The 22,136-nt window shown below is 43.0% G+C and overlaps 1 protein-coding gene across 1 annotated transcript in view; it reads left to right on the top strand.

Annotated features, from left to right (window-relative positions):
* Positions 1 to 22,136, top strand: part of LOC122935437 (kinesin-like protein KIF28P) — a 213,268-nt gene that overhangs the window by 85,753 nt on the left and 105,379 nt on the right. The window contains exon 6 of the mRNA XM_044291204.1: positions 16,024 to 16,135. Coding sequence (XP_044147139.1) covers positions 16,024 to 16,135 — 112 coding nt within the window. The remainder of the gene's footprint in view (positions 1 to 16,023; positions 16,136 to 22,136) is intronic.

Genomic DNA, 22,136 nt, shown 5'->3' with positions numbered 1-22,136 from the left:
TGATAAAGTTCATTATTTTCTGTACTGTACTGATAAACATTAGACTTTCATATATTTTAGATTCATTACACACAACTGAAGTAGTTCAAACCTTTTATTGTTTTAATATTGATGATTTTGGCATACAGCTCATGAAAACCCCAAATTCCTATCTAAAAAAAATTAGCATATTTCATCCGACCAATAAAAGTGTTTTTAATACACATAAAAGTCAACCTTCAAATAATTATGTTCAGTTATGCACTCAATACTTGGTCGGGAATCCTTTTGCAGAAATGACTGCTTCAATGCAGCGTGGCATGGAGGCAATCAGCCTGTGGCACTGCTGAGGTGTTATGGAGGCCCAGGATGCTTCGATAGCGGCCTTAAGCTCATCCAGAGTGTTGGGTCTTGCGTCTCTCAACTTTCTTTTCCCAATATTCCACAGATTCTCTATGGGGTTCAGATCAGGAGAGTTGGCAGGCCAATTGAGCACAGTAATACCATGGTCAGTAAACCATTTTCCAGTGGTTTTGGCACTGTGAGCAGGTGCCAGGTCGTGCTGAAAAATGAAATCTTCATCTCCATAAAGCTTTTCAGCAGATGGAAACATGAAGTGCTCCAAAATCTCCTGATAGCTAGCTGCATTGACCCTGCCCTTGATAAAACACAGTGGACCAACACCAGCATCTGACATGGCACCCCAGACCATCACTGACTGTGGGTACTTGACACTGGACTTCAGGCATTTTAGCATTTCCCTCTCCCCAGTCTTCCTCCAGACTCTGGCACCTTGATTTCCGAATGACATGCAAAATTTGCTTTCATCCGAAAAAAGTACTTTGGACCACTGAGCAACAGTCCAGTGCTGCTTCTCTGTAGCCCAGGTCAGGCGCTTCTGCCGCTGTTTCTGGTTCAAAAGTGGCTTGACCTGGGGAATGCAGCACCTGTAGCCCATTTCCTGCACACGCCTGTACACTGTGGCTCTGGATGTTTCTACTCCAGACTCAGTCCACTGCTTCCACAGGTCCCCCAAGGTCTGGAATCGGTCCTTCTCCACAATCTTCCTCAGGGTCCAGTCACCTCTTCTCGTTGTGCAGCATTTTCTGCCACACTTTTTCCTTCCCACAGACTTCCCACTGAGGTGCCTTAATACAGCACTCTGGGAACAGCCTAATCGTTCAGAAATTTCTTTCTGTGTCTTACCCTCTTGCTTGAGGGTGTCAATGATGGCCTTCTGGACAGCAGTCAGGTCGGCAGTCTTACCCATGATTGCGGTTTTGAGTAATGAACCAGGCTGGGAGTTTTTAAAAGCCTCAGGAATCTTTTGCAGGTGTTTAGAGTTAATTAGTTGATTCAGATGATTAGGTTAATAGCTAGTTTAGAGAACCTTTTCATGATATGCAAATTTTTTTAGATAGGAATTTTGGGTTTTCATGAGCTGTATGCCAAAATCATCAATATTAAAACAATAAAAGGCTTGAACTACTTCAGTTGTGTGTAATGAATCTAAAATATATGAAAGTCTAATGTTTATCAGTACATTACCAAAAATAATGAACTTTATCACAATATGCTAATTTTTTTTAGAAGGACCTGTATGTCTGAATATGGGAGCATCTCACCAGATAAAAAAAAAGTCCTGTTTGAAAGAGTGTGATGTGCCCTACAATGCTGTTTAGTTTACTATTTTTATTTTTTATAGGGATAACCATAATTTGTGGTTAAATAATGTTTTTAGATGAATAAAATATGTAAACATTTCAAATAATTGTCGCCTTTTTTTATTTATTTTTTTTGTAAATTATCCAGTTTTATTTTTTTAATTTTTTTAAATAACTATATACTTTGGGAAACTGTAGCCGTGCATGTGTCTCCGATGGCACACTCTGGGGGAATTTATCATAAAGAGAATATTTGAAGTCAGTTTTGCTTGAGTTTGTGTTGGAGAACTTTATTCCACATTAATCACATTTCACATGTTGTCTGATAAATGTGGCTTGTTCTTACACCCAACACTTCTTCTAGAGAAGCTCCTCCCGTTTTCCTATTTTTCCTTCCTGGAGTGAGATTGCGACTTTAAAAAAAGTCTCGATGATAAATCTGGAGAAATGATCATTAACATAGCTAACCACAAAACTGGCATGAGTTGTGTAAAAATGCAAAATTTGGCGCAACTAATGCCAAAAAAAGTTGCAAAAGCCATATTTTTGATGGCAGAATTCTGGAGGGAAGTTCTGATAAATCAGGGCCTATGTATGATGTAACAGACATGCACATTAAACAGCCTTGGTGACCTTTGCTACTACGGAGCAGCATCTACTGCTAGAAGGGGGACTCCCTGCATTGTACAATGCTTCAGTCATGTGTCACAGAAAGGACAATTCCGTTGCTCACCTACCCCTACCAATGTTCCTAACTTCACGATCTCTCCTAGTCCACAGTCACTCCTTAATTCCCCTATACGGGGAAGGTACAGTGGGGTCAAAATAACGGACTAGTGACAGATCAGCCAAAATCAAGTAAAAACAAAGCGGAAACCAAATGAGCCAGCACAGACAAAAACACATGGAAACAGCAGACACAAATCAATAACCAAATTCCACCAAAATCAATACTGGGAGAGACACAGGAGACATTTACACTGTCGCTTCTGCACAGTATGCCAGGCAGGGTCGCTAAATCCTATCCGTGAAGAAGAACTCAGCAGTATGAATCCTCCATAATAAAGGGAAAAGGTCCTTTTGGGCTATGGGAAATAGTCACTTCAGTGTGAGTCGGCTAAGGGTCCATTCACATGTTCGTAAGTGTTTTACGGATCCGCAGGACACAGCAATGTGCGTTCTGCAATCTGCGGACTGTACATCGCCGACACTATAAAAGAAAATGACTAATCTTGACAAGAATAGGACATGTTCTATTTTTATCCTTCATGATGGCATACCATGAGGGATGACCCGCCTCCAACCAGGTAGGGACAGGAAAAATAAATTTGACCCTCCTCCGGCTCCTCACTGTCTTCCTGTCCCTCCAGGTGGTAGACGGGTTATTCCTCACGACACTCATGGCATCAGCACTCCTCATGGCATCCCGAATCTTCGGTGCATGACTATGACGTCACAGGAAGTCGCATGCATTCCAGCGGTACTGCTGGTTGTGTGACTAACATAGATAAAGGCGGAAGTCGCCCTCTGATCTGAGGTCTGCAGGTAAGGAGAAATAAAAAGGGGGACAAACATGGCAGAGGTCTGACAGTACGTTGGAATTGGGATCAGGCCAGATGGAGTCCGCCATGGGTCCTGCTGCTGTGGGTTACTTTCACTTGGGGGCAGGGCCGTCTTTAATATTGATTAGACCCTGGGCAAAAATTTACTTGGGCCCCCTGGATCCCGCCTTCCCACACCTTAGCAGGCAATCACGCCCTCCACCACAACACACATACAAAAAATCCACACATCTGGTAGAGTACAGTGAATGACTGTAAATACTTCCAGTTCTGAAGACTCCAGCGGCTCAGGATCAGTGCTCTGGGCAGCGGGGCTCAGGCTGGAAGTCTGCACCGCTCTGCAGGAAAAAGACCGGGGCTCGGCTCACCCTAGTGTTACAGTGCACCCCAGCACCCCACAATATGCAGTATAGCACCCTATAGTATACAGCACCACACAGTATGCAGTATAGCACCCCACACTATACAGTACCCCACAGTATATAGTAGAGCAGTATAGCAGCCCACAGTATACAGCACCCCACAGTATACAACACCTCACAGTATAGCACCTCACCATATACAGCACCCCAAACTATACACGATACAGCCCCCCCACACTATACAGTACAGCAGTATAGCACTCCACACTATACAGCATCCACAGTATTCAGTAGACAGACCCCCACAGTATACAGTACAGCAGTATAGCACTCAACAATATACAGCCCCCTACACTATACAGGCCCCCACACTATACAGGCCCCCCACACTATACAGGCCCCCACACTATACAGGCCCCCCACAATATACAGGCCCCCCATAGTATACAGGCCCCCCACACTATACAGGCCCCCCACTATACAGCCCCCCACAGTATACCGGCCCCCCCACAGTATACAGGCCCCCACACAGTATACAGGCCCCCACACAGTATACAGGCCCCCACACAGTTTACAGCACCCCACTATACAGTAGTTTACAGTATATTAGCATAACAGCCCCTGTCACCTTTTTCTGATGTAATCTTCACACAAAAAAGCTCCACAGTTAACTTCTGCAACACTCCTGGTAGGACCTGTGATGACCTCATAGCCATGTGACCAGTAATATTGCTAGGTTACTGGTCACATGGTGATGATGACATCTAAGGTCCTAGATCACAGCTCTAACACAGTACAATGCCTGGACTCAGTGCCGGCAGGCATGGCAGCACCCCCTGTGTAGCTGACAGCCTGACACCAGGGGCAGTGGCTAGCAGGGCTCAAGAGGCAGCTGCCTTGGGCCCCCCAGGAGCAACTGGGCCCGGGGCAGCTGCCCCTTTTGCCCCTTGGTAGAGACGGCCCTGCTTGGGGGATGCTGTATATCTTGTACTTATGCTAACCTCTTGTGTTTCTGTCAACCCTCTCCTATATGCGTGCAGAGTGATGAAAACAAAATCCACCCCTAAAATTAGGAAATGTGTAGTGTGTTTGGTAAAATTACCAGAAACATGTACTGCAAATATGGCCAAAGATTTGGTTCCATCTATTAGGGAGGAATTAAGGGACGTAATTAGAGAGGAGATGCGCTCAGCTTTATCCAAACAGCCTGGGTCCGTCTACCTCAGGCATGTCCAAACTGCGGCCCTCCAGCTGTTGCAAAACTACAACTCCCAGCATGCCTGGATAGCTTACAGCTATTATGGCATGCTGGGATTTGTAGTTTTGCAACAGCTGGAGGGCCGCAGTTTGGACATACCTGGTACTCTACCTCTAAACGTAGGGAACAAAAAATTATGTATTCTAGCTCCTCAGATTCAGAGCAGGATGCAGACCAAGGAAGTTTTGACTCTGTTGATTCCTCTGGATCTGATACAGATTTTAATTGAGAGAATTGATTAAAGCCATTAGGGCGACCATTGACCTCTCAGACGAGAAAGTCCATAGGTCCGTCCAGGACGAACTGTTTAGTGGACTCGAACATAAGAAAAAAACGAGTCTTCCCAGTCCATAAAAATATGCATGATATGATAAAAAGGGAATGGAAGGCGCCAGATAGGAAATTATTTATTCCCAAACAATACGGCGTAGATTTCCCTTTAGTGAGGAAGATGAAGCCTTGTTAAAGGGTTTCTATTATTGTGACGCTTTGCGATCCACAGCGATACTAGGAAATCACAAATGCGCCATATTTCTCAATCACAAAGACAAAAGAGCCTTCACTAAGAATCTTCTCTTTCACTAAAGGAGTAACTCACAGATCAGAGGTACAATTAGCACCTTCTTGCTAAAGAATCTTCCTGCCCCATGCCAGGTTTAAGTACCCATCAATCTGGTATTCTCTTGACAGAACCTCATAAAAAACTGTCTCTCTGCAGCCATAGTGTCTCCAATACCAGCAGGGGTCTCACACCTTTAGCCTGGGCAGCGAGCTTCAGAAGAAAAGGACAGATCCTTATCACACAGCTGGCTGGTACAGGAGGGAAAATGACCTGAAAGTCACCTCCAATCCATAAGCTTCATATTTTTCCCATATTTTCCTAATATTTCATGGGTTATGGAAATGGGAAAGGAACCATCTTTTCAGAGATGGTTTTGGTTCTCCTAACCCACCTTCTAGGAAACCCGCGGACAAATCAGAGGTTCCCGCTCTGAGATATAAAGGTTCTCGGGCACCCTGTATTATCTTCTAGTCGTATTTGTTATCAGATGATGCGTAAAATTGTACTGATTATCAATATCTACTATATTTCTTGATTGGACTTACGGGATATGGAGAAATGGGCGAAGCAAAGATGCTGCCAGGTTTTCTCCCTATGGGGCAAAGGACTGCCCCTGTTCCAATTACCCAAGGCTGGACCTGAACGTGTCATAACCACTCCCCGCTTCAGAGTAGGTAAAAACAGTGACACACTGAGGTCCTGCGTCCTTCATCTACCATCTGACGTCGTCTAACATCTCGACCGCCCGCAGGGACACGGGCACCCCACCATCTTGGATTATTATTTCAAAGACTTTGCCTATTACTGGACACTACCACGGTAATTCTGAACTTACAGACATTCTATTCCCTTCCACCTCTAACTATTTCTATCCAAACCAATCTGTTCACCTGGCAGGTATATTTATCTGTCAGCTTTAATATATATATTTTTGTGTGTAGTTTTAGAATAAAAACTAACGATTTCATCGTTCCAGTTTTGCCCTTGTTACTTGATGACCTGATCTATGCTAAGAGCTCTGTCCTCAGAAGACATACTACCAAATTGTTTTATTTTTATAAATTGTTAATGTACTAGCTAGGTTGCAAATAACCGTTTCGTCCCTTTAGGATTAGCTAGCCGGGGTCTCTTCGCCCCGATTCAATACGAAGAGTGGTGGCAGCAAATTAATTTGATTTCCAGCGTGAAATCAGTAATTTTATTTTTACCGATTGTACATACAATCGTGATTGCATCCTTTCTGGGCCCACCAACCAATCTTACACGTCTTCTGTGCTCACAGTGGATTCGCCTCCAGGAGTCTCTAGTTGACGAGACCTGTATGGCAACTGTGGCATAGTACGACGGGATTGGCGGGTGGTCGTCACAATTATCACAAAATTTGTTATGTAGGTGTCTGACATTAGCGATGTGCTATATATATAGTTTGAATAGAGAACTCCTGGGATGAATATTTGGACCGGTAACACCAGCCGCAGAATCTTTTCCAGACCCTGTAATAAATCCTGGAGGTAATCTCCTTCCTGCTGGCTGCCATGGTGTTAATTATGGAATCTGATAACCCTTAAACTCTTAAAGTTAGCCTCTCAGATTCCAGGCAGCCAGATGTAATTTTTCCACTTTGGGTTGGTGAACTGGACCCTGGAACAATAGATCTTGCTTACAGGGAAGCATCCACGGGCTCTGTACTGACAGGAGTTTTAGAAGAGGGAACCAGGACTTTTTGGGCCATAATGGCGCTATCAATATCACATGGGCTCTGTCCTGACGTATCTTTTTTTAGTACCCTGGGTATCAGAGGAAAGAGAAAAAAAGCATATGCCAGATGAAAGTCCCATTTTTGGGACAGGGCATCCACCCCTATGTTCCCACCAAAGGGGTTTAGGGAAAATAATTTTTTGAGTTTTGTGTTCACTGCGGAGGCAAACACATCCACCTGCGGGATCCCCCCTGAGGTTATCTGTAGGAAAACCTGTTGCTCTAGACTCCTCTCTGTCGACTTCAGTAATACTCTGCTTAAAAAGTCTGCTTTTGTGTTTAAAGACCCTTTTTAAATGTATCGCTGACAGGGATTTTAGATGAACCTCTGCCCAGGAGAATATTTTTTCTGCTATTTTGCTTAGGCCCACACTTCTTGTTCCTCCTTGATAGTTTAGATAGGCTACCGTTGTGTTGTCCGATCCTATTTGTATGTCCTTCCCCACTATATATTGGGAATAGTACTTTTAGAGCTTTCCTAACTGCAGAGAATTCCCTCTGGTTTGAAGAGAGATCCATCCGATCCCTGGACATCTGGCCTTGACAGGAGGGATGAGAGCAATAAGTTCCCCATCCCCATAGACTTGCATCGGTTGAGACAATCTGTAGATGATCGGGAGACCAGGCAACTCCTTCCCTCAGGTGATCTGGATCTATCCACCACTGTAGGGAATGGTTTACCCAAGAGGGAATTTGAACTATCTGATATATAGATTCCTGATTTCTGTCCCAACATCCCAATAACCACTACTGGAGGATCCGAGTGTGGAATTTTGCCCATTTGACTGCGGGAATACATGATGTTAGTTTGCCCAACAGTCTCATAGCTTCTCTGATCGTAGAAACTGACTGATTTTGGAAGTTTGAGACCTTTTTCGGTTGGAAGAAAGGTTTTTTTGATGGGTGGACTCCAGACAAACCCCTAGGAAAATTAAACTCTGTTAAGGGCAGGGGTTTGATTTCTCCCAGTTTATCACCCCACCTGTTTGAAACAGAGTCTGGCAAGTCTAAAATAGATTCTTCTCTAGACATTCTCTCGAATCTCCCACAATTAGAAGATTAGGGGATTATTAAGACATTTCGTCTCCTCAAGTGAGCCACTACATCTATCATTACCTTTGTGAACACCCTCGAAGCCATCTCTGTCTCGGTCCCTTAAAAAGTGGTTACAACAATTAGAATCTCTTCTTAGAGAAGGGACGTCTTATGATACGTTGAAAGACTATTTTCCCCTCTTACTAAAGGCGGTAGATTTCTTATCTGATTCTACGGCAGAGTCAGTTAGGATGGCAGCAAGAACCACTGGGTTAACAGTAGTGGCCAGAAGGTATTAAGTATTTACCAATTTCCACAGACAGGAGGAAATTACGGTTCCCTCTTTCTGTTCTAATCCAAAATCGGAAGGGGAAGGTAAATTCAACAAACAGGATATATGGAGACTTGGAGAGCCATCCCGGCTTATCTAGAAGCCACAAAACCCTTCAGGAGGTCAGACTACCTATTTGTACAGTTCCTAGGGACTAAGGCTACTTTCACACTTGCGTTCAGAGCTCATCCGCTCCTATAATGCAGACAATGGGATCCGTTCAGAACAGATCCGCCTGCATTATAGTTTAGAAAAAATTCTAAGTGTGAAAGTTGCTCAGACGGATCCGTCCAGACCTTACATTGAAAGTCAATGGGGGACGGATCCGTTTGAAATTGAGCCATATAGTGTCAACTCCAAACGGATCCGTCCCCATTGACTTACATTGTAAGTCTGAACGGATCCGTTTGCCTCCGCACGGCCAGGCGGACACCCGAACGCTGCAATCAGCGTTCAGGTGTCCACCTGCTGAGCGGAACGGAGACCAAACGCAGCCAGACTGAGGCATTTTGAGCGGATCCGCATCCACTCAGAATGCATTGGGGCAGTACGGATCCGTTCGCGGCCGCTTGTGAGAGCCTTCAAACGGAACTCACAAGCGGAGCCCCGAACGCAAGTGTGAAAGTAGCCTTATAAGGGTCATAAAGCCACAACAAATTCCTTGTCCAGATGGATAAAAATGCCTATATCTGAGTCCTACAATACCCTGGGTGAGACCCCACCAGGAAATCTAAAAGCCCATTCTACAAGATCAGTCTCTACATCCTAGGCGGAAAAAGCAAATGCCTCCATAGAACAAATTTGTAGGGCTGCAACATGGTCAAGTCCTCACACATTTACCAGACATTACAGAGTGGATACTATGGCAAAGCAAGAGCTTTCCTTTGGAAGGAAAGTTTTGCAGGCTATAGTCCCTCCCTAAAGGATTAATCTGTTATATCATGGTATGCCGTCATGGAGGATGAAAGGCAAAAACCATATTACTTACTGGTAATTTCCTTTTCATGAATCCTCCATGATGGCATAGCCCCCCCCCCCCCCCCAAAAAAAAATAAAAAAAAATATTTGGTATATGTAGGTGTGGAAAAAAAAGAAGGAAAAAACTCTCTAGGCTGTCGGTTCAGAAAGACACTGAAGAGGAGCCGGAGAAGGGTCAAATTTATTCTTACTGTCCTTACCTGGTTGGAGGCGGGTCATCTCTCATGGTATGCTGTCATGGAGGATTCATGAAAAGGAAATTACCGGTAAGAATTATGTTTTTTTGGCGGAAACGGAAGTGTGGATGCGGACAGCACATAGTGTGCTGTCCGCATCTTTTCCGTCCCCTTTGGAAATTTATGGGTCCGCACCCGTTCCACAAAATGGCGGACCCATTTTGTGGACGTGTGAATGGAGCCTAAATCCTATCCTTGAAAAGGATCTCGGCAGTATGAATCCTTCCTAGTACATGATGGAGGGAAAAGGTCCTTTTGGAGTACAAGAAATAGTCACTTCAGTGTGAGGCTAAATCCTATCCTTGCAAAGGACCTCAGAAGTATGAATCCTCCATAATAGAGGTAAAAGGTCCTTTTGGGGTATGGGAAATAGTCACTTCAATGCGAGTCGGCTAAATCCTATCCTTGAAAAGGACCTCAGCAGTATGATTCCTCCCTAGTACAAAATAGATGGAAAAGGTCCTTTTGAGAATATAGGAAATTTCTAATTTGTTTTTTAAACAAATAATGTTGAAAGGGTTATCTGATATCAAAAATATCTCCGCTAATGCCCGGCCCGGATTATACGTGCTCAGGGCACCCGCGTCGCTCCCGATCCCTGCATGGCCTCCACTGCATCTCCCCGGACTCGAATCAAAATATCTGGCAACGGGGAGAGCAGGCAATGGCAGGCCGCGACTGGAACGAGCCCCCTTGGGTCTGGTCACCGTTGCGGCCTGCTATTGGCTGCTCCCCCGTCACTGGATCTTTTGATCTGAACGACATGGAGATGCAGCAGTGGCCATACAGAAATCCGCAGCGACACGGGTGCCACTGAGCAGGTAAGTATAATCCATACAAGGAAAGTACAGAGACCACATGACCAGATGTTTCTGCAAAGCATTTTACAATGAGTATCACAGTAACAACATTTCTGAAGATACAAGTGCTCAGAAGTCACATGATAGTTTTTTTATTGTTTATTGTAAAGATTTTTCAGAAATAAAAATAAACATAAAAGAGTCTTATTCTACAATAGTCACCTATATAACTTTTTTGTATACTATAACTACTGTATCTGTATCCATGTAGATGTGTTACTGGTCATAGTTAATGACCAGGTCCAAATAGACAAGGGGATTTAGCCAAGTCATTGAGAAACAACTAAATCCAAACAGAGTTCAATAACCAGATTAAGGAAGCAGAAGAGGTCCCTACAAATTATGGGAAATAGACAGCTCCTCTACAGTCGGCTATTTCCTATCACTGGTGAGGACCAGGTCCTTATGGAGTATAGTATTTAGCCAACTCACTGTGAACTGGCTATATACTATTTCAGTTCAGGACTTGACCCCTAGGGGGCAAAAAGGTCCTTACCCATCATAGAAAATAGCCAGCTCACACTGGCAAGGACCAGATCCTTACAGAGTAGTATTTAGCCGGTTCACAGGGAGTTGGCTAAATACTATACTCCCTAAGGGCCTAGTCCTTAACTGTGATAGGAAATAGCCAACAAAGATTACATGGGCAGATGTTTCTGGAAAGCGCTTTACCATGAATATCATAGGACCGGACATTTCTACCAATACAAGTACTCCAAAGTCACATGACAGTTTTTTGGATTATTTTAAAGATTTTTCAAATATAAAAATAAACATAAAAGAGGCTCATTCTACTATAGTCACCTATATAACTTCATTGTATACTATAACACTGTATCCATATTGAAGATGTGTTACTGGACATAGTTAATGACCAGGTCCTAATAGACAAGGGGATTTCACCAAGTCATTAAAAATCAACTAAATCCTAACACAGTTCAATAACCAGATCAGGGACCAGGTCCTTACGGAGTATAGTATTTAGCCAACTCACTGTGAACTGGCTAAATACTATTTCAGTTCAGGACCTGACCACTAGGGGGCAAAAAGGTCCTTCCCGGTGATAGGAAATATCAGCTCACACTGAGTCGGCTATCTACTATCACTGGTAAGGACCAGGTCCTTACGGAGTATAGTATTTAGTCACAACCCATCATGATCGTACTGTGTTAAAGTTGTGATTTAGGACCTTAATGACATCATCACCATGTGACCAGTAACCTAGCAATTACTGGTCACATGGCTATGAGGTCATCACAGGTACTATCAGGAGTGTTGCAGAAGTTAACTGTGGAGCTTTTTTGTGTGAAGATTATATCAGAAAAAGGTGACAGGGGCTGTTATGTTAATATGCTGTAAACTACTGTATAGTGGGGTGCTGTATACTGTGTGGTGGGCTGTATACTGTGTGGTGGCTGTATACTGTGTGGGACTGTATACTGTGTGGGACTGTATACTGTGTGGGACTGTATACTGTGTGGGTGCTGTATACTGTGTGGTGGGCTGTATACTGTGTGGTGGGCTGTATACTGTGGTGGGCTGTATACTGTGTGGTGGTCTGTATACTGTGTGGGACTGTATACTGTGTGGGGGCTGTATACTGTGTGGTAGGCTGTATACTGTGTGGGGGCTGTATACTGTGTGGTAGGCTGTATACTGTGTGGTAGGCTGTATACTGTGTGGTGGGCTGTATACTGTGTGGTAGGCTGTATACTGTGTGGGACTGTATACTGTGTGGGTGCTGTATACTGTGTGGTGGGCTGTATACTGTGTGGTGGGCTGTATACTGTGTGGTGGGCTGTATACTGTGTGGTGGGCTGTATACTGTGGCGGGCTGTATACTGTGTGGTAGGCTGTATACTGTGTGGGGGCTGTATACTGTGTGGGGGCTGTATACTGTGTGGGGGCTGTATACTGTGTGGTAGGCTGTATACTGTGTGGTAGGCTGTATACTGTGTGGGGGCTGTATACTGTGTGGTAGGCTGTATACTGTGTGGTGGGCTGTATACTGTGTGGTGGGCTGTATACTGTGTAGTGGGCTGTATACTGTGTGGTAGGCTGTATACTGTGTGGTAGGCTGTATACTGTGTGGTGGTCTGTATACTGTGTGGTGGGCTACATACTGTGGGGGTTGTATACTGTGTGGGACTGTATACTGTGTGGTGGGCTGTATACTGTGTGGTGGGCTGTATACTGTGTGGTGGGTTGTATACTGTGGGGGGGCTGTATACTATGTGATGGGCTGTATACTGTGGTGGGCTGTATACTGTGGTGGGCTGTATACTGTGTGGTAGGCTGTATACTGTGTGGTGGGCTGTATACTGTGTGGGACTGTATACTGTGTGGTGGGCTGTATACTGTGTGGGGACTGTATACTGTGTGGTGGGCTGTATACTGTGGGGGGGCTGTATACTATGTGGTGGGCTGTATACTGTGTGGGGGACCTGTATACTGTGGGGGGGGGATGTATAGTGGGGGGGGGGCCTGTATAGTGGGAGGGGCTATACTGCTGTACTGTATACTGTGGGCGTCTGTATAATGTATACTGAGGGTGAGGTATAGTGTGGAGTGCTATACTGCTGTACTGTATAGTGTGGAGGCTGTATCGTGTATTGTTTGGGGTGCTGTATACTGTGGGCTGCTATACTGCTCTACTATATACTGTGGGGTACTGTATAGTGTGGGGTGCTATACTGCATACTGTGTGGTGCTGTACAGGGAGTGCAGAATTATTAGGCAAGTTGTATTTTTGAGGATTAATTTTATTATTGAACAACAACCATGTTCTCAATGAACCCAAAAAACGCATTAATATCAAACCTGAATATTTTTGGAAGTAGTTTTTAGTTTGTTTTTAGTTTTAGCTATTTTAGGGGGATATCTGTGTGTGCAGGTGACTATTACTGTGCATAATTATTAGGCAACTTAACAAAAAACAAATATATACCCATTTCAATTATTTATTTTCACCAGTGAAACCAATATAACATCTCAACATTCACAAATATACATTTCTGACATTCAAAAACAAAACAAAAACAAATCAGTGACCAATATAGACACCTTTCTTTGCAAGGACACTCAAAAGCCTGCCATCCATGGATTCTGTCAGTGTTTTGATCTGTTCACCATCAACATTGCGTGCAGCAGCAACCACAGCCTCCCAGACACTGTTCAGAGAGGTGTACTGTTTTCCCTCCTTGTAAATCTCACATTTGATGATGGACCACAGGTTCTCAATGGGGTTCAGATCAGGTGAACAAGGAGGCCATGTCATTAGTTTTTCTTCTTTTACACCCTTTCTTGCCAGCCATGCTGTGGAGTACTTGGACGCGTGTGATGGAGCATTGTCCTGCATGAAAATCATGTTTTTCTTGAAGGATGCAGACTTCTTCCTGTACCACTGCTTGAAGAAGGTGTCTTCCAGAAACTGGCAGTAGGACTGGGAGTTGAGCTTGACTCCATCCTCAACCCGAAAAAGCCCCACAAGCTCATCTTTGATGATACCAGCCCAAACCAGTACTCCACCTCCACCTTGCTGGCGTCTGAGTCGGACTGGAGCTCTCTGCCCTTTACCAATCCAGCCATCTGGCCCATCAAGACTCACTCTCATTTCATCAGTCCATAAAACCTTAGAAAAATCAGTCTTGAGATATTTCTTGGCCCAGTCTTGACGTTTCAGCTTGTGTGTCTTGTTCAGTGGTGGTCGTCTTTCAGCCTTTCTTACCTTGGCCATGTCTCTGAGTATTGCACACCTTGTGCTTTTGGGCACTCCAGTGATGTTGCAGCTCTGAAATATGGCCAAACTGGTGGCAAGTGGCATCTTGGCAGCTGCACGCTTGACTTTTCTCAGTTCATGGGCAGTTATTTTGCGCCTTGGTTTTTCCACACGCTTCTTGCGACCCTGTTGACTATTTTGAATGAAACGCTTGATTGTTCGATGATCACGCTTCAGAAGCTTTGCAATTTTAAGAGTGCTGCATCCCTCTGCAAGATATCTCACTATTTTTGACTTTTCTGAGCCTGTCAAGTCCTTCTTTTGACCCATTTTGCCAAAGGAAAGGAAGTTGCCTAATAATTATGCACACCTGATATAGGGTGTTGATGTCATTAGACCACACCCCTTCTCATTACAGAGATGCACATCACCTAATATGCTTAATTGGTAGTAGGCTTTCAAGTCTATACAGCTTGGAGTAAGACAACATGCATAAAGAGGATGATGTGGTCAAAATACTAATTTGCCTGATAATTCTGCACTCCCTGTATACTATAGGGTGCTATACTGCATACTGTGGGGGGCTTGGGTGCACTGTAACACTAGGGTAAGCCGAGCCCTGGTCTTCCTGCAGAGTGGTGCCCACTTCCAGCCTGAGCCAAGCTGCCCAGAGCACTGATCCTGAGCCGCTGGGGTCTTCAGTACTGTAAATATTTACAGTCATTCACTGTACTCTACCAGATGTGTGGATTTTTTGTGTGTGTGTTGTGGTGGAGGGCGTGATTGCCTGCTAAGGTGTGGGAAGGCAGGATCCAGGGGGCCCAAGTAAATTGTTACCCAGGGTCCAATCAATATTAAAGACAGCCCTGTCCATCAGCAGTCTAAGCTCAACTACAATTAAAATGGAGCGGGATGCCTTACTTTTGCTCCTCCCTCATTCTATATCAAATCTCAGAAGAACTTGGTTTACCCATGGTTCAGCCAGCAATACGTATTAACTTCTACAGTACAGTATTTCTATGCAAACAATGGTAATACAATACAAAACATTATGAAACACCAGAAACATTTTAAGATATATAAATCCTTATACAATATGCACTTATCAGCCACTAGCAGTGTCTAATGGGACACTACATTGGCCTCACAAGATGAATTTCTCCTAAATTTCAGAGACAGTTAGTTTATAAAAGTAAGGAGAAAATAACTGATAACTCTAGAACCATGCCTTTTTTCTCTGATAAAATATATTACAAAGTTTATTATAATTGCTCGTATTGGTTTATGCAAAATTGCGACCATTTTTTAAGCCTTGCCCTTTTAATAAGCCACCAGCCAAGAATGAAACAGGTCAGTGGGAAATTGTCTAATTTTTCTTCTGCATGATTTCTATAAAACTGCTTGAGAAACCTACAGTATGGCAAACTGTAGGGGAAGATTATCTTTTTTATTTGTCTCATTTATTTCTAGGTTTAGTGTTTCTTAAAGCACGGTTCATATCAAACATTCACATCTATGTAGGAATAAAATAAAGGTAATTTATTTACAAATCATAGAGGTTAGTAACTAAAACCATAAGGGTCACATTACTATACACCGCAGAAGGCCTGCTGCAAATGGATATATATGTTACAGAAGTTTGAAAAACTTTAGCAGCTCCTATGGCAAACCTTGCATCTAAATCCTGCTAATATTATATGTTATGTCTTTAAACTTTCAGTGCACTTGCTGAGTCTACAATGGTCAGAAAAGTTCTACATATTCCATATAGAGATTCCGTCCTGACAAAACTTCTGCAGTCTGCTCTTGGAGGAAACAGCAAGACTGTTATGGTACAGTATAACAATGTCTTACAGTCAGGATACTGGGAAGAAAGGGATCCAAATGAGCACTTAGCAAGCTCTGCCTCCAATGCCACCAGATGTAAGGCAGCTATCCTATAAGTCAATGTTCGACCCTTTAAAGGGCTTCTGTCACCCCACTAAACTCTTTTTTTTTTGTGTACTTATAATCCCTATCCTGCGATATTGCCATACATTATGTTATTAATAATTTTCGTTCAGTAGATTTAGCAAAAAGATTACTTTTATCATATGATAATTACCTGTCTATCAGAAAGTAGGGAGTCTACTTGCTGGTAGCAGCCACAGAAAACCGCCCCTCCTTCTGTTGATTGACAGGGCCAGCCGCGATCTCCTCCTCCGGCCGGCCCTGTCAGCATTTCAAAAATCGCACGCCTGTGTTGATTCGGTGCAGGAGCTCTGAGACAGCAGCTTAGTTTGCTGTTCATTAAAATTCCTAGATCCTTTTCCATGTCAGTGTTACCGAGTTTTACCATTTAGTATGTATGGTTGACTTGCATTTTTCCTTCCCATGTGCATAACTTTACATTTATCAGTGTTAAACCCCATCTGCCACTTATCTGCCCAAGCCTCCAGTCTATCCAGATCCCTCTGTAGTAGTATACTGTCCTCATCAGTGTAAATTACTTTACACAGTTTAGTGTCATCTGCGAAAATTGATACTTTACTATGCAAGCCTTCTACAAGATCATTAATACATATATTGAAGAGAATAGGGCCCAATACTGACCCCTGAGGTACCCCACTAGTGACAGTGACCCAATCTGAGTGTGTACCGTTAATAACCACCCTCTGTTTTCTATCACTGAGCCAGTTACTTACCCACATACAGATGTTTTCTCCCAGTCCGAGCATTCTCATTTTATATACTAACCTTTTATGTGGTACAGTGTCAAATGCTTTGGAGAAGTCCAGATATACGACATCCATTGATTCGCCGCTGTCAAGTCTAGAACTTACCTCCTCATAGAAACTGATTAAATTAGTTTGACATGACCGATCCCTCACAAAGCCATGCTGATATGGCGTTATTTGCTTATTTCTGTTGAGATGCTCTAATATAGCATCTCTCAGAAAACCTTCAAACAGTTTACCCACAACAGATGTTAAACTTACCGGCCTATAGTTTCCAGGGTCTGTTTTTTGCCCCTTTTTGAATATTGGCACCACATATGCCATGCGCCAATCCTGTGGGACATTCCCTGTGAGTATAGAGTCTGCAAATATCAGAAATAAGGGTCTGGCTATGACATTACTTAATTCCTTTAGGATACGGGGGTGTATGTCATCCGGTCCTGGCGATTTGTCTATTTTAATCTTTTTAAGTCGCTGATGTACTTCTTCCTGGGTCAGACAGGACACTTTTAATGGGGAATTTATTTTTGCATTCTGCATGTCATCTGACAATTTATTTTCCTCAGTGAATACATTAGAGAAAAAAATATTTAACAGCTTTGCTTTCTCCTCATCGCTCTCTGCGACTTCCCCCTCATTACTCTTTAAAGGGCCGACACCTTCAGATTTATACTTTTTAACATTTATATAATTGAAGAACATTTTAGGGTTAGTTTTACTCTCTTTGGCAATTAATCTCTCGGTCTCTAGTTTGGCCGCTTTTATTTGTTTTTTACATGTTCTATTTTTTTCCTTATAGTTTTTCAGTGCTTCCGTGCTCCCCTCCTGTTTCAGTGAATGATATGCTTTCTTTTTGTCATTTATTGCTTTCGTTACAGTTCTATTTATCCACATTGGTTTCTTTTTATTCCTTAACCTTTTATTACCATACGGTATGTACCTCTCACAATGAGATTTTAGGATGTTTTTAAAGATATCCCATTTTGTGGCTGTATTTTTATTTTTGAGGACTTTGTCCCAGTTAGTTTGGCCTATGGCCTCTCTTAGTTGGCTAAATTTAGCTTTTTTGAAGTTTGGTATTTTTGTTCCTCCCTGTAGAAACGCTCTTTTGAATGATAATTGGAAGGTTATTACTCTGTGGTCACTATTTCCCAGGTGTCCCCCAACCTGCACGTCTGTTGTTCTGTTTGGCCTATTGGTTAATACTAAGTCCAGTATGGCCGTCCCTCTAGTCGGGTCCTGAACCAGTTGGGAGAGGTAATTGTCTTTGGTTATTGCCAAGAACCTGTTTCCTTTATGAGATATACAAGTTTCAGTTTCCCAGTCTATATCTGGGTAGTTGAAGTCCCCCATAATAACCACCTCATTATGATTTGCCGCCTCGTCTATCTCGTTTAGTAATAGATTTTCTGTGGACCCTGGTATATTAGGTGGTTTATAGTAAACTCCTATTAGTAATTTATTGTTGTTTTTAGCTCCATGTATCTCTACCTACAGTGACTCCACATGTTCATGTCCCTCACTTATATCTTCGCGGAGTGTGGGCTTTAGACCGGACTTTACATAGAGGCAGACCCCTCCCCCTCTCCGGTTTTGACGATCCTTTCTAAACAGACTGTAACCTTGTACATTAACTGCCCAGTCATAGCTATCATCCAGCCATGTCTCAGTTATTCCCACTATGTCATAGTTCTCCTCACACATCACTAATTCCAGTTCACCAGTTTTATTAGTCAGGCTTCTGGCATTAGTATACATACATTTGAGAGGTTTATGTATATTTTTTACCCTACACCTTTCCTTCTGAACTGTTCTAGTCCCTCCTTCCATTCCTCCCCCAGTCCCATTACTTTGCCCCCGGTCTCTATCTGCACTATCTTCCCGTCCTATAACGTAATTACCCTATAGTATAAAATACATTTTATTGTGCACACATTAAATAAAGAAAAAATCCCCACACATATTAAGTATTCACACAAACGTGCAATAACCTGAATTATTCAGTCATTCAGATTTAGATTAGAGGATTATTTACTGTGAAACATGAATGGTATGAAAAAAATACAATACAGAAATAGTTTTTTTTTCTACCTTTCAACAGCAAAAAATATATAAATGATATCTTAACTTATATGTAGCAGCAAATGTAAAGGAGAGGCAGCACTCCAAAAATCCAATGAAAAAATTTGGATGTCTTTATTCACCCATACAGCAGCAACGTTTCAGTTCTGCTCAATAGAGCTTTGTCAAGACTCCATTGAGTAGAGCTGAAACGTTGCTGCTGTATGGGTGAATAAAGCAAAGCCTCATTCAAGAGCATCTTCCCCGGAAAACCAGGGATGGTTTCGGTTCACTTTTCAGTTTATTTAGCAGTTTCTGTTCTGTTTTTATATGCCACATGTAATGTTATTGAGCCACAAGGAGACCTCATCTTTGATATAACAACGGACTCTGCTAAACTCAGGGACCCTCGCGGTGGAGGAGAAGCGGGGAGTTTACATAATACCTTAATGGATGTTGTAAATCGTTAATGTTATATCGTGGAATGTTAAGGGTCTACTCCCCCCCCCCCCCCCCCTCCGCCAGAAAAGGACCATGGTGCTGCGTCACCTCAAAAAGCTAAAGGCTGATATCGCCTTATTACAGGAAACCCACCTCCCAGCAGCAGATTTTCATTGCATGAAAAATTCTGGGTGGGGTAGGTCATAGGATCTCCACCAGTTAACCGTAAAGCAGGAGTCCTCATTTTGTTTCATAAGAATTTAGCCTTTACTTTGCAATCACAGGAGGTAGACTTCGAGGGGAGAGTAGTACATGCTGAGGTGCACCTACCACTAGATGATATCAGTATATACAATGTATATGGTCCAAACGGGGAAAATAGAGAGTTCTTCCTATCAGTCTCCACGAAATTAGCACTTGACCATCAAACATTGAAAAGGAGACTTTAATGCAACTATGGTACCGGAGATTGATCGCAAATCCACCAAATCTCTTGATTTCACTGGTACTGCTAGATCTTATGATAAGGTGTTAGGTCCAATGGCATCAGACTTTAGCAAAGAGTATATCTTTTTCTCAGATTCTGATAGATCATGGTCCCGCATTGAATATATATTTGTCAGCCAGTCACTGATCTCCCGAGTATCTGACTCAGTCATTGAACAAATGCTCATTTCTGATCATGCTCCAGTTAGGCTCAAACTAGTAGACTAACACCCAATCGCTCAGGTCTTCAACTGGCGCTTCCCCTTATTCTTGCTGCAGGATTCTACCTTTAAGGTCCAGTTGCAGAAATGGTGGGAAGACTTTGAGATTACTAATAATGAACACAAGGAAGTACCAGCATTGTTCTGGGAGACAGCCAAGGCTGTTATTAGAGGCCATATCATCACTTATGTGGCCTGTTTAAAAAAAATGGTCCACAACGAGCATATGTCATCAAGTGACAAATTACAAAAAGCGTATATCCAATTTCAATCCCATCCATCTAATAAAACGCTGGTGGCCTGGAAAAATGCTAGAGTCCAGTTCGAACTGTGGTTAGAAAAGATAGAGGCCTTATATAGGGCACAATGGGAATCCGACTTGTTTTGCTTTGGCAACAAATCTGGCTGGCTCCTGGCCAATTTGGCCAGGGGTGTTACAAAACCAAACTTGATCCCCAGACTCCTTACTTAATATGGAGATATCTCCTCAGAACCATCATCAGTGATGGGAGTGTTTAGAGATTTCTACTCCTCCTTATATAGTGATCCCAGGGGCTTTGATAGCACGGCAGGACAGAAATACCTAGATGAAGCCAATCTAGGTCAAGCCCAGAGAGATGAGCTTAACTCTGATGTAACTCTCAAGGAACTCACACGGGCTATCTCGAATCTGGCTACTCACAAAGCCCCAGAACCAGATGGCTTCTCATCTGATTTTTAGAAACGGCTCAAAAATCAGATTGCCCCCCACTACTTTCTTACTACAAAGGGGTAGGCATAGGAAAATGTAAAGTTTAAAACGTCTCTATTTGCGGACGACCTTTTACGGTTTATGTCCCATTCCACACTTCACCTAACTGGCATATTCGAACATATTAATGAGTTTGGGCGACTATCGGGCTTCAGAGTTAACCCCCAAAAATGTGAGTTACTGAGCCTGGGCAAATTGGACTACAAATCCTAGGCAGCTATAATGGCAACAGACATCAAAATTGCACCCTCCTCACATCAAATATCTAAGGATAAAAATTGGCAAATTGGCAGACTCAATTTTTAAACGAAACTTTCCCCCTCTGATAACTAAAATAGAGTGTGAACTCCAGTGCTGGGGACATCTTCCCATAAACCTACTGGGCAGGGCTCACCTCATAAAGTTTCTGACCTTCTCAAAACTGCTATACCCCCTTCAGTCTATCCCCCTCCTCTTACACCACACAGATGCGTTTACCACTTTTTTGTGAATGGGTAAAAGACCACGTATAGCCTTGTCAAAGATGATGTCTAAAAAACAGAGGAATTAATTTCCCAAATATACAAGCATATAATATAGCCTGCCTAGGTAGACATGTCATAGACTGGATCCACCATTCCCACCACGACTCCAACTATAAGCTGAACTCGTCTATTCGATCCAGCCAGCCTGCTTCACACCACCTTGGCGGCATTACCCATAGGCTTAAAGAAATCAGTAATAGTGTGAGATACAATAGGGGTGTGGAAGGAGCTTCGTAAAAGATTTAAACACTCATTTAGAATATCCAAATACCTTCCCCTTTGTGGAATTTCAGGCAGGCCACCAGAGCAAACTTTTCGCACCGTGGAGATCAGCTGGCATCCACAGAGTGGGGCAGATTCTCCAAGAGTCCGAGCCCAGATTAAAAACTCTTGAGGAACTATTACAAGTTTTCCACCTACCTCCAAACAAAACTTTCCAATATATGCAACTGCAGGCTTTTTGTCTAGCTAGACTCAAGGACTATTCTATGGAGTTTGGAGACCAGCCTTTTGAAGTTTTTTTGGGGGGCAGACAGGCAGAAAAGATCTCTATCCAGTATATATGAATCAATCAGAGATGTATTTAGCGTAGGTGTAGGACCAACCCCATACAACTTCAAGAAATGGGCATC

The sequence above is a fragment of the Bufo gargarizans genome, chromosome 4 (assembly GCF_014858855.1).
Source record: "Bufo gargarizans isolate SCDJY-AF-19 chromosome 4, ASM1485885v1, whole genome shotgun sequence".
Classification (NCBI taxonomy): Eukaryota; Metazoa; Chordata; class Amphibia; order Anura; family Bufonidae; genus Bufo; species Bufo gargarizans.
Note: the sequence above shows the minus strand (reverse complement) of the source record. Positions and strands in the feature narration are given on the sequence as shown.